Source organism: Pleurodeles waltl, chromosome 5 (assembly GCF_031143425.1).
Source record: "Pleurodeles waltl isolate 20211129_DDA chromosome 5, aPleWal1.hap1.20221129, whole genome shotgun sequence".
Classification (NCBI taxonomy): domain Eukaryota; kingdom Metazoa; phylum Chordata; class Amphibia; order Caudata; family Salamandridae; genus Pleurodeles; species Pleurodeles waltl.
The window spans coordinates 425,301,800-425,314,196 of NC_090444.1; the positions used below are offsets into that span (position 1 = coordinate 425,301,800).

Sequence of the window (12,397 nt, forward strand, 5' to 3'; positions counted from 1 at the left end):
CAATATTCAAGCCCTACTATAGTATTAGCCATGACATAATAAGAGAGGCTATTATCACAGCTCTTACGTATTGAGATTGCTGCCATAATGCGTTGCCACTTTACATAGCACCAAAGGGACAAGTAGACTTTTTTTTACAGCACAAGTAGATTTATGAAGGAATATTTCCTGTAGACAAGTAGATATTTTATTAAATTGCACATCCCTTGCACTGATACTACCCTATTCCTTTACCCACCCCATAACCTTAAAAACACCCATCCCACCCTATTTCCTTACTTACCCCTAATTCCTAAAAATACCCTTATCACCTTATACCTCTACCCACCCCTAAACCCTAAAATCTCCCATACCACCCAATACCCTTACCCACCCCTAAACCCTAAAAACACCCTTACTACCCAATATCTTTACCCACCCCAAACCCTAAAAATACCCTTACTATCCAATACCCTTACCCACCCTTAACCCCTAAAAAATACCCTTACTACCCAATACCCTTACCCACCCCTAAACCCTAAAAATACTCTTATCGCCGTAAGCCCCTACCCACCCCTAAACCTAAAAAAATAAATAAAAAAAAATTACCGTCCTTTAACCTTACCCACCATCTAAACTCAAAGTTAAATGTGTGTGTGTATATATATATATATATATATATATATATATATATATATATATATATATAAACACCCACTCCCCTTGATTGTAATTACCTTTCTTGTCTAATCATATTCGTGGTAAAGGCACTGCGAGCTGAAGGATGCCTGGTGAAGGCATCCAGTTGTAAACAGAGCGTTGCAAAGGCTGTCTCCCCTGTAAAATAACCCAGCTAGGGGTTAATTCCATTACAGGGTTAATGCACTATTTCAATGGCCTGGGTGAGCTGCTGGATTTAAAAGGCAGCGAAAAGCAGCTTAGTCTGCAGTTTATGAGCTGACACATGCAGTTCCAGAAAATAGCTTGCTCAATGAACCACTGAATGCAGAATATTTTTCTCTTGCCTATCCATTAACTACCAACTGCAGTAAAGTAAGTGAAAAGAAGTTAGAAAAGGACACGAGAGCTTTTTACGAATCATTTCTAGTAGATTTACAGCTCCCCCACGTTTGCCTATAATGAAGCTAGAAATAACCTTTTCTAAGTGGCATTTAAAATGAGTGCATCTGAAAATGGGCAAGAATGGAAAGGGGTGCGTTTGCCCTACAGTAGACCCTGCTACAATACGCCTGTAATGCTTTGGCTGCCTCTCTATCGGTTGTCTCCTGTAAATTATTTGCACTTTCACCACACACAAGTTGTGGGCTGTTTTCTTTCCAGAGTTTTGGGAACCAGTCCATCCAAAGTGAGATCCTGCCGACATACTAACCGACAAGAAACTGGAATCAAGCCCAGATCACAACATATACGTATCACGATTTAGCATGGTTTGGATCTTGGGGACCAGACAATGTTTAATACAGCTTTCTATTCCATACATTCAGATACCCCTTTGTGACATGTCATACTGCTCAGAGATGCACAACATACGAGGTGCTAAATTTGAGTCGGTGAAGGCTAGCAGCACTCATTTTGAGGCTACTGGCACTCATTTTTGGGGACCAGCATTTTTTTTCGCATCTAACATTTACCAAGCGAAAGAGAGGGATAAACAAATGAAGTGGAAAGACAGAGGAAGAGAACAACAGAGAAACCATCATAAATGGAGAAAGCAGGAACCTGCTACAATGAGATAAAAGAGCAAGGAGTGTCTGGTAGATGATTAAAGATGCATAAGATCAGTGATTGAAGTACATAAAAAAAGTATGGGAACTGTGATTCTGTTTGCAAAAGGGCAGGGTGACATGGCGTGGAGTCAAAAGCATGGCTAATAAAAACAAAATATACTGGCCCTTATTAAGAGTTTGGTGGGGCCGCCCACCAAACTCTGGTCCTATTATGAGTTACCCGCTGGGTCAGCGGGTGCAAACAGCGTTTCCGTCTGCTAGCCCAGCGGGAAACTCACCACAACACTGACGCTGGCTTGTAATCGAGCTGGCGGCAATCTTGCGCTGCGTCGGGTGTGATGACACCGATCGCCCTATTTACTGCCCATAATTCGCTGCCCTGGTGGATTAAGACCTCCGGCACTGCCAGGCTGTTGACTGGCGGCAACCTGTCGGTGCTGGTGGTCGGACTGTGGTGCCTCCGCCAGTGTCATAATGTGCGGCCGGACTGCTGCTTTGGAGGTGGTCTATCCGCCACCACGAGTCTGGCGGTCCCAGGACTGCCGGACTTGTAATGAGCACCACTGTAACTTTTTCCAGTCTTTCACCTTTGGGTAAGTACGTATGAAATAAGCCACTTCAAACAAAAATAAATGCAAGTTAAGTTAATCAGTGGGAAACACACTATTGTATATCATGAAACTTCTGTTAGTTAATGCACTGCAGAGGTCTGTGCCTCTAACCAGAGAGAAAAGAATTGAATCCTGGTTGGTGCAGTGGAGAATAGTAACTTGTGTACGACGTCCCAATCTGTGACAAAAAGCTTTGTGAATATGTAAGTCATTATTTTACATTTGCACTGCACACAGTATAAGATAAGACGCTACAAAATTTGCAAAATGTTTAAGGTTAAATAAACAGTGCTTCCAAAATATTGATTTTTAGTAATACCCAGACTGTACAAAGCGCATTTTTTTTTTATAACTGTCCTTTAAAAGCACACACTTCACAGCTTAGCTGGTAGCACCCTTGCAATATCACTCAAGAAGAATAATTCTGTGTCATCAAAAGCTTCAAGTGATTCCATCAATTAAAGTCACTACAGACTTCCAAGCACCCTTTTCAGGTACGAAGGCACCCTGGCAAGAAGGCTTGTTTCACTGTCTGCCCCTCCTCACAGCACAGGAGACCCCATGCCTTTCATTACAACCAAAACAATTTAACTCTAGGAATCAACCATCTTAGGACAGTTTTCTTTTCACAAAAAGTAGGGAGAACTTTCTAAAATTAAATAAGCAAGGGCATGTCGTGCCTCTCAAACCCGCCCACTTCAAACACTGCATAAGGTAGATTCAAGACTAAGAAGGCATGTTATTATTCGTTGCGCTGATATTCAAATTTAATTTCACCAGCAGCGATCTTCTGAGCAGATCTTTGTACACAAGCACTTATTTTTTCACAAATTAAGCTCTGGGCATAGTTTTTTGTAAAACAAAATAATTTAAAAAATAAAAAATAATAAAAAATATTACCGGGCTGGCGTTTTTATTTCACACCATGGAACATTGGTCTGCTGGAGGAAAAGTGCTCTAGCAGCATTTTCCTTTCTTCCAATTCGTGGCAGGCACGGTCCTTCACAACATGTATCAGGCCCTGAGGCAAGTCAGGTTAAGCAGAAAAGGGATCCTAAAAGTCTACATGACATACTTAGCGAGGCACACTGAATTTCTCAATTCGCACCTTGCACCTCAAACTAATTATTTGCACATGAAAAGAAAAACCGTCTGTAAAGTTGCCATTAATTGCCGCTCTTACTTACCTTCAGGGTCAAGAAGCTTGGTCAGGCCAAGATGCTGCTCTGCAAGGTTGAAGGCATTTTGCAGATTGTAGTGTGCGTTAGATTTTTTTAATTTATCAAAATCAATTAAATCTGGCCTGTGATGAATAAGAAGACATAAAAAAAACTGATTTAGCTTAAGACCTGAAAATAGCCGGTCCTCAAAAGTTCCAACATAAATTCAGCATAAACATACCTTTCTATGTGGCAAGAATATTAATGCTGGAAAAAGACTCAATAGACCAGCAAAGCAATCAACTTGGAAACCTCTGCAAGGCCCTGGTCACAGGTTTAAGTCCCAGCAAGGGTGGCTGAGCACTTCACCTGCCAGAAGCCAATAAATGGATTGCTTACAGTTCAAAAGTGAGGGGTTTTTGATAAAAGGATGCTTTAAATCCAAATTATATTTGTATAATCATGGTGGCATCTTATTGAAGTTTGAATACCGTTTGAGGACCGAATATTTGAAGGTGACCACATAAAAGTGAATTTAATGCAAATGATGTTCGGGTGGTAGGACATGGGTGCACATATTTGTAGTTTACAGGGCCTTATATGTGCAGTAAATCACTGATGATGCATAGAGTGCTGTGTTAGACCTGTGGTGGGGGCAAGAGTAGAGAGTGAAGTGAATAAATAGTTGTGTGTTGGGGCTTTCAAGTGACAGCAGCTAGTTTCTTAGCTGCTCAGATGAACTTCACAAGAGTGGAGATGAATTTGGAATTAAGAGGCCTGAACAGCTGGGAGTACTAGAACCTTGAGGGGGCAGATAGGAGGTATACTTAGAAGCAGGAGGGTGAGAGGCGTTGTCAGGGTGTGGCATACATGTTAAAAGCCTTTTTTTGATTCATTAATAGCAGTACAAACCATATCACTGGGTACTTGACTAGGGTTACAAATTAAGTTGGCATAAATTGGCCTTGCCAAAGATGAGGTCCTAACATTTCCATTATCACTTTAAAAATCAATATGGAGGTTAAAAGGCACAATATATTGCAGATTGGAGGCAGGTAACTGAGTTTAGCCCTTTCTGCAGATTCATGTCCTCTACAAACACATCTCTTCATACTCATCCAACTAACTCTTGCTTGCACTGGATGTGGGCAAATGTTGCCTCCTCTGCGTTGTATTAAAATAATAAGAATATGTTGACCATAAAAAGGGAAAGAAAAAACTGACACACTCAAGAGCTGCAACAAACGGTTTGATAATCTTTAACTATTCCAAAACTTCAAGCTGTGCCCTGAAATATACAATGGAAAAACTGCACATAGAGCGGAGAAAAAAAGTTCAAAAGGTCATGTCGTACACTTTTTAAATGGTCGTTGGATAGTGCACCAGGCGCTTACCTACCTGTGTTTGTGTATCAGTGCGTTGAAGGCCATTCCATCCCTCCAGCTAGTGGTGAAGTTGTGTATGTTAACGTTGGGATAACTGCAATAATAAAAAAAACACAATCATGTCATAACAAACTTCCCGTGAAGAACAACTGTCCACTGCCACCTTGTATGGCTTGTAGAGGCAGATGATAAAATACTGACACCACCGGTTTTGAGTGTGCTATAACCTAACATATTTTCTCCTACAGGGGTGATCCTCACATACCCAAATTATTAAGTACAACAAACATAAGATGAAGCTACAAGATAGCATTCAATGCTCCCATCATTTAATTTCGATATAACAGCACACGTTTCCAATCTTTCCAAGATTGTCTTTCTTTATACAATATTCCATCATGTCAATGACAAACTCTCAGTCTAGAAAATAGTTTGGATATAATAAAATGCCAAAGTGAATTACCGGTGAGTGGGATATCTGTGACACTGACTATGCCAACAAAGTTACAGAGTAACCAACGTGATCATATGACATCCTTTATAACCATAATTGTTTTGTTGTTTCTGTGATTATACTTGACACTGCAGGCTACAGAAACACCTGGCATTTTGCAAACGTAAAGCACTATCTTTGCACCTGGCCTTAAAAAAAAGCAATACCTGTGGGGGTGTAAAGTTATTCAAATAACAACATTATATGCAGTGGGTGATAGGGATATTTACTTCGAGCCTATCAGACATTGAAGGCTGTCTAGTTGCAAAATACACCTTTAACCTTACAGTGGGTTTAGAGCCCACCCACTGCTTAACTGCTTACCACTGGGTGGCTTTACTGTGGCTTTAGTGGCTTGCTTTTTATTCACCGTCTTGTGTGTCTTCAGCTTCTGTGTTTGTCCCTCCTGTGGGGCGTAGCCTCTTGACTTGTTTCCTTCCACTGCTTACTTTTCAGGAACTAATTTTTTCTTTTGAGTTAATTACTCTAAGAGAGATCATGTGTTTTCCAGCTGTTTACCTCGCGTACTTCTTTAGCCCCCCTCCAACACACTATGTTGCTCTCTTGCATCTGTGTGCTTCTCCCAAACCACCACACACCCAATTCCCCGTTTTGTGCTTGCTCTCATGATGTGTTTTTCTCTTGCATTGGTTTCTCACTCATGTGCTTCGCCCTTGAATGCTGCTTTTCCCTTCCCAGTCCCGCTAGCCTTTGCTTCCTCCAACTCCCCAGAGGTTGCCCCTACAACCATGACACTCCCTGTTGCTTCCTCCTACCACAACCTGTGTTTAAGTAATTAACTTATTTCATTTTTCTGAGGACCAGGCTACAGAATGGTTGTTAGTACTTCCGTTTTAAAAGCACTTTAGTGTTTCCTTTATTTTTTGTTTTTATTTGCAGAACTAGCGAGGATAAGTAAATGTTAAAAATGGCACCCGCGCCATCATGCAGGCAATGCATGCGTGCCTACAAAAATGGCCCAAACATATCACTGTGCCTTTTTCTTTATTTACTATTGTTTTTAATTAACCTTTTCGCTATGGAGCATGGCGTCTTGCCAGTGCTGTACAGCATGGTCAAAAGGTACCACAGGTCCTACAGGTAAGAGCTACTAGCTTTGCGCCAATGCTCATTTATTAAAGTTGCGCCCCAAGCAAGGAAACAAAACATCAATGTTAGGGTTCTAGTACAACCCACACATATGCTAATTTTGTGTGTGTTTTTAATTAGTGCCCTTAGTTTTTTTTCAAACCAGTATTAAAAGCTGCTTGTCAATGTATTTCTCGGGGTGCTGCCTAGAGCAACAGTGGCAACTTAGCAGAACCTGTAACATCAAAAGCAAGAAAAATACGCTGTGTGTAAAGGCACTCACAAAAGACTTAACTCCTGCAGTGCAATAGATTAGTGTGTGCAGTATACCTATAATCTGGGTAGAGCCTCTTACCACACCGTAAACAAAGATGCACACAGAAAAGAACTCAACATTCTGTGTATTTTTTTATGTGCAGTCACTAAAAAAAGCAAATATGCTAGTGGTTGGCAAAAAAAACCAATCCTATACATATTAGCTATTACGTTTTTCGATTCAGGTAAAAGACAACGTGTTTGCAAATCCCAAAATCACTGCAATGAAATCTTTAAACTCTGTAAGAAGAGCTTTCTCAGTAATCTTTTAAGCTCCACTCACCCAGCTGTCTTCATCTGGCACCACAGCAGCAAGGCATCCTTGGCAGATTTCTTTTCCTTATTGTCCTCCGTTTCCACGCTGATGTCTTGGATCTAGGAAGAAGAGCTTGGGGTCAGCAAAAGGTGTTTCACGTCTACGCACTTCCTTGTGCAAGTAGGCGGGGGCTCCACCAAGGAGGGCGTAGGGCTTGGTCACCAGTACGCGGCTGCGCACAGAGAGCTCGTCTCGGGCCTTAGACTATCATCACTTGGATGAATAAACTTCAGGCTACCTCCAAGTCGCATTATAAGAGTACGATCATTTTTATCAAGGTGGCAGGTCTTTCCAGTAGCCATCTTTAAATTACCTCAACCCCTGGTTTGGGGAAAATGGGGAAACCCTGCACTTTGGCGGTATTCATGGGAGTTAATCAGAAAACGGGGTGACATTTCTGACACTATTATACAAGTGCTGCTAACCCCAGTATGGAATACACTTCCCTCTGCTGCCTCAATCCACCCGTAATGCCCATTTTCAGGCTTTTAACAACAAGATGCCATGACCTTGCACCCGGATAGGCAGGTGCCAGCTTCTCCAGCCATGCATTCCTCTAATTCTCTGAAGAAACAGACTGCAAGAGGGCGTGACTTGTCAAAGAGCCAATAGTAAAACAGTCAGGAGCACCGGGGGGGGGGGAGGGGGGAGAAAGGGGGGGGGGGGGCAGAATACCTTTCTTCTCTTGAGTGCATTTCATCAAAGGCAGCAAAATATGCCTTTAATACAAGCAAGCTTCCAAAATATTAACACAAACTTGCATGCACAGTGCAACCATAGGGGGAAAAACTTCAAAAGAAAGTGATTCAGAAAACAAACACTGGAAGAACGCAGAACGAAAATTTCATTAGAATGTGGATATGAGAATAGAAAACATGAAAAGGCTAGAGTGAGACTAAACATAGGAAGGCCTTTACGTGCTCAGAACTAGCATCAGAACACGAAATTAAAAAGTAATGATGTAAATAAAAAAAGAAGGAAAGAATGCAAAAGTTCACGATTGTAAACATTCCATGAAGGAGTAAATGGCATATTTAGAAAACAAGGTTGTAACTCACAAAAGAAACATCCAACCCTGGATTTTAAAACAGAAAGGGCTGTGGTAAAATAAAGTATAGTAGTTGTGAAGGAAGGGGAGGGGAGCTGCCAAGGGCAATGGGAGATGCAAAGCGCTTCCGAGGAAAAAAAACCATCAAATTCACACTATGCAGTTACCATTGAGAATAAACAATCCATATAAAAAACTAGCACCATAGGTGACAATCACATTCTCCTAATCCAACTTCTCGTGGAAGTAAATTGCATGGAAGTGCAGACTTACCTGGAACCGGAGAATGATGGTCCAGATCAGACCCAGGATCAGCCTGTGGTTCCCATCCACTATGTCATGCGACCCCATGTTCTCCAAATGCACCCGTTGCTCTTTCAGGAACTGCAGGGCTTTGTCCACGTTCTCCAGGCAGTGGATGCGCATCCTCCCCTTGGTGGGTTTGGGCTGTCGGAAACAGAAAACAAGCATTTGCAATGCAATAGGTCTCACATTTGATTGAGTTAGAGCTATTGGTGTTGTAAATTCATAACTACACTTTTCTTGCCACATAAACTTGTCAACCCTGCCTCATAATTTGGTCTTTTCCTGCCATATAATTCTAGCGGCCCTGCATATAACTAAAGCACTTCCATTTACCTTCTTCCTCTATCTGCAGCAAAAAAGCAAAAAATGAAAATGTTGCTATTAAGCATCCTAAAATTATTCTGCCATGCTCATTCCAATAGAATACCACTTTCACCGCCCCACCATCAGAGCTGCTGGGTGGCTAATACAAAAAGACACAAGGCAGCCACGGAGGAGTAACAAGAGAAATATACTAGAAGTACCACCCAAACATATCAACAGAGCTCAAACAGTCATAGGCACAGGCAAGGATGTTACACTGGCCTGAATCATGGCCATGATTGCAATAAGGAGAGATTAATGAAACACATACAATTATCATGTAAACACAATAAAAACCTTTAGCAGAAATAAACTTTTGGCATTAGACTGTAATGCTCATAACATCCACTAGAGGACACCACAACAAAAATAGCATTTGGAAGAAACATGGTCATGTAACCATACAGTCAGCCCCTAGACAGCATAACCACATGAAAACAGAATGGGAGAAAGTAATGAGGTGCAACTATATATTTAGCCCGTAGAAGGTGTAGTACATTACACATTTTCAGGGCTAGCAGGCCTACTAGAATATTATTACAAACAAGGCCCCTAAAACACAAACTACTCCCAGCTGTAAAACAAAAGTTCCAGTCATGAGAGAGAGCTTAGAAATACACTAAATGGTGGAAGGGGTTATTAGTTTTGGGGTCTCCACTAACCTAGTATGGTGATGACCCAAAGATGATCAGAAAGAGCATGTTGTGCTGAACGTTTTAAAGGTGGTCCCATTGCCCTAGGGCCACCACAGGTTGAGTTATGAGCAAGAATGTTTTTTAAAAAGAATGCCCAGCAAAGCAAGTTTCCAGAGAGCAGTGAATACTGTAGTTTTGGCTCTCCTGCTGTGCCAGGAGAGCCGCTTTGAGGATTTCTGTGGTTTTTTTTCTACTAAAAATGCTGCAGTTTGTATATTTTTCAACTGCTAAACCTTGGAGGAATTTAACGGGGCAGCAAATTTAAATGACTCCGATTCTGTAACAATGTGGCGTAACTGGTGCTTATGCAAAGGGCTCCCATACCTCCTACTGCCATGGCCATCATGGAGCGCGAAGGGGAGAGACAAAAGAAAAACGTAAATTACTCCGATTCAGTAACAGTGTGATGTAACTGGTACTCATCGAGTTTGCGCTATATGAAACTTCAAAGCACCATGGAGCGTGAAGGGGAAGGACAAAAGAAAAAAAAAAAAGTATTTGGCCAATCGTGCAATAATCCATGTAACGGTCAGTCTGCAAGGCGTAAAAAAACAGCATAAAGATGGGAATTTTGAAAGGCAGGCCCAGGAATGAATGAAAGTGATGGGCGCAAGATGGGTGTGGTTAAAACCCACAGAATAGATTACAACATGTTGAGAAGAGCAGTGCAAGCGCGCTGCTAGGCTTGTCCTAAAAAGCGGATCTGAGACAGGTGAAAGGGCAGCTATTAGAGTGAAGGATCAACACTTTACATTTTAAACAAAAAATGCTAATTAACCTATTTAAAATATGAGAGCCTTTTAACTAATTTACAGAACACTGACTCTCAGAGGTAATCACCGCAGTTTAGAGCGACAAACTTGTTTATCAATCTCTCCAAAATCCTCATCAACAGCCAAGTCGCTCCTACACTCAAAGATTATAAGAGGACTAAGCAAACTGATATATCAATGAAAAATGTGGTACAACACAATGCCCCCATTCTTCAACTAGGCTTGGCCACAACTTATAATTCACAAGTTAGACAAAATACATACAAGGGTGTTTCCCACATTAGCTTTATTTACAACAAAGTCCTGGAAATGGGCAACGGCCTAATTTGCATTGTTCCCCATCCAGAATGTCTTAATGTGTAGACTTTGCAAAACCTGGGAATACTGGAATACAATGAACAGCTCTAATGATCTGCTTTCATGTGAAGGTGTTTGAAAATTGGAGACTGTCCTCAGTGGAGACACCCCTTGAATTCTGGAGTGTAGTGCTAGCAGATAGCATTTGGTACGCTTCATCATCTCAGCACAGAGTAAAGCAGCAAGGAAATTGTGGAACTTTTCAGGCCAGCACATCTCATTTATGTGCGGCTAGCCAACACTGGCAAACTACAACCAGGACACACAACGGATACTCTTGTCAACAAATCATTATTAAAACTCATTCCATTGGTGATGGAAAACATTTCATGTCAGGAAGACTGCATCTAAATAGGGTAAAAATAGAATATTACAAAGTTATCGCAACGCAGCTATGGGGCGAAACATTCAAGGGTGGTGTTCACCTTCAGTTGGGAGGGGGAGGAGGGGGAAGCTGAGGTGAAGTTCGGAGGGGGGAGCGATAAAGTTCAGTGGGGGTCATCTTATGCATGACACGACTATGTAGTGGTAGCCTACCTTTACCCAAAAACGAAACAACAACAAAAGCAATCACCTGCACACTAGTGCTACAGGGAAGAGAAAAGCATATGCTCAAAATAGCAAGCGGTGTGGAAACAGCAGTGGCAAATACTGCAAACATCATGAATGAACTTAACATAGTACTAAAGAAATAACTGCAATGTTACTGAAGGTGTTCTCGTGTAATATGATAAATAATGGTACGTGTCGATCAGGTTACTCCCAGTGACGAACTGACCAATGCAAGTTGGATAGTGACGTGCAGAGAGCGAGAGAGAGAGAGAGAAACTTAGCTCAAACCAAAGCCCTTCCGGGTCCAAGCACAGCAACCTAAATAGACCGGATTTCTCCTGAGCCAGGGAGGCAGCTTAACAAAATGTTGTAGATAGCAAGGTAGAACACGAACAATGTTTCAGCCTGATGTTATTCATAGAGGGAGCGCTCTCCAACGGAGCCCGTGTGACGTCAATGTACGAACAGCCATGGTGCAGCTCCAGGAGTTTCTGAAACTGTATTCAATGCAGCTGTGAAGTGCTGTATCATGGGGTCACTTGAGCAGGAAATCTAAGAATAGTTCCCTACCTGATTAAACTAATGTGAGCATATGGATTTTAAGGAATTACAGTTCACCGCTAACCGAGAGAAAGTTAGATTTTCCATTGACATGTACTGTCTTTTCACCAATGTAATTTATTGGGAAAGCAACTCATCTAGGCAATCAAATGCCCATCTTCTGGGGGAGCTTGCAACATATACCTCTGTGGGCGGATCCAGAAACGTTTTATGCCCAGTCCTTTCTAAGTTTATTCATGAAGCTCCTCCTTGAGCCTAATGTCACACATCACGCTGGATGAGGAAGCAGGTAGGAAGAACAAACTTAGCAGGCAATGATTTCGTCATATGATCATTTCCTCAACAGGTGGACAGAGTTATGACAAGTTTGGCTGAAGTTCTCCATTGGTTTTCGGCCCCATGTGGATTTTGGGGTTGGAAATGTGTATGTTAGGGACACAATGTGGCCTAATGGTTAAGCTGCCTATTTTTGAACCCGAGGACATAGATTCAGAAAACTATGATTTTGAGCAAACCATTTAATCTCCATGTACATAGAATGCAACTAGCGTCACATAACTGAGTAATTCAAAGATGTAAATTCAGACTTAAGGAACATGATCCAGTACCTTCTACCTACATTCCCTAGAATTTATAGTGCCCTGTT

At 41.6% G+C, this 12,397-nt stretch overlaps 1 protein-coding gene across 4 annotated transcripts in view; it reads right to left on the reverse strand.

The window, feature by feature from the left end:
- SPTBN1 (spectrin beta, non-erythrocytic 1) overlaps window positions 1-12,397 on the reverse strand; it is a 502,311-nt gene that overhangs the window by 226,891 nt on the left and 263,023 nt on the right. For all 4 annotated transcript variants that reach the window (XM_069234188.1, XM_069234189.1, XM_069234190.1 and 1 more), the window contains 4 exons: window positions 8,418-8,591; window positions 7,064-7,155; window positions 4,897-4,977; window positions 3,526-3,641 (listed from right to left, as the gene is read on the reverse strand). In XM_069234188.1, the coding sequence (XP_069090289.1) occupies window positions 3,526-3,641; window positions 4,897-4,977; window positions 7,064-7,155; window positions 8,418-8,591 (463 nt within the window). The remainder of the gene's footprint in view (window positions 1-3,525; window positions 3,642-4,896; window positions 4,978-7,063; window positions 7,156-8,417; window positions 8,592-12,397) is intronic.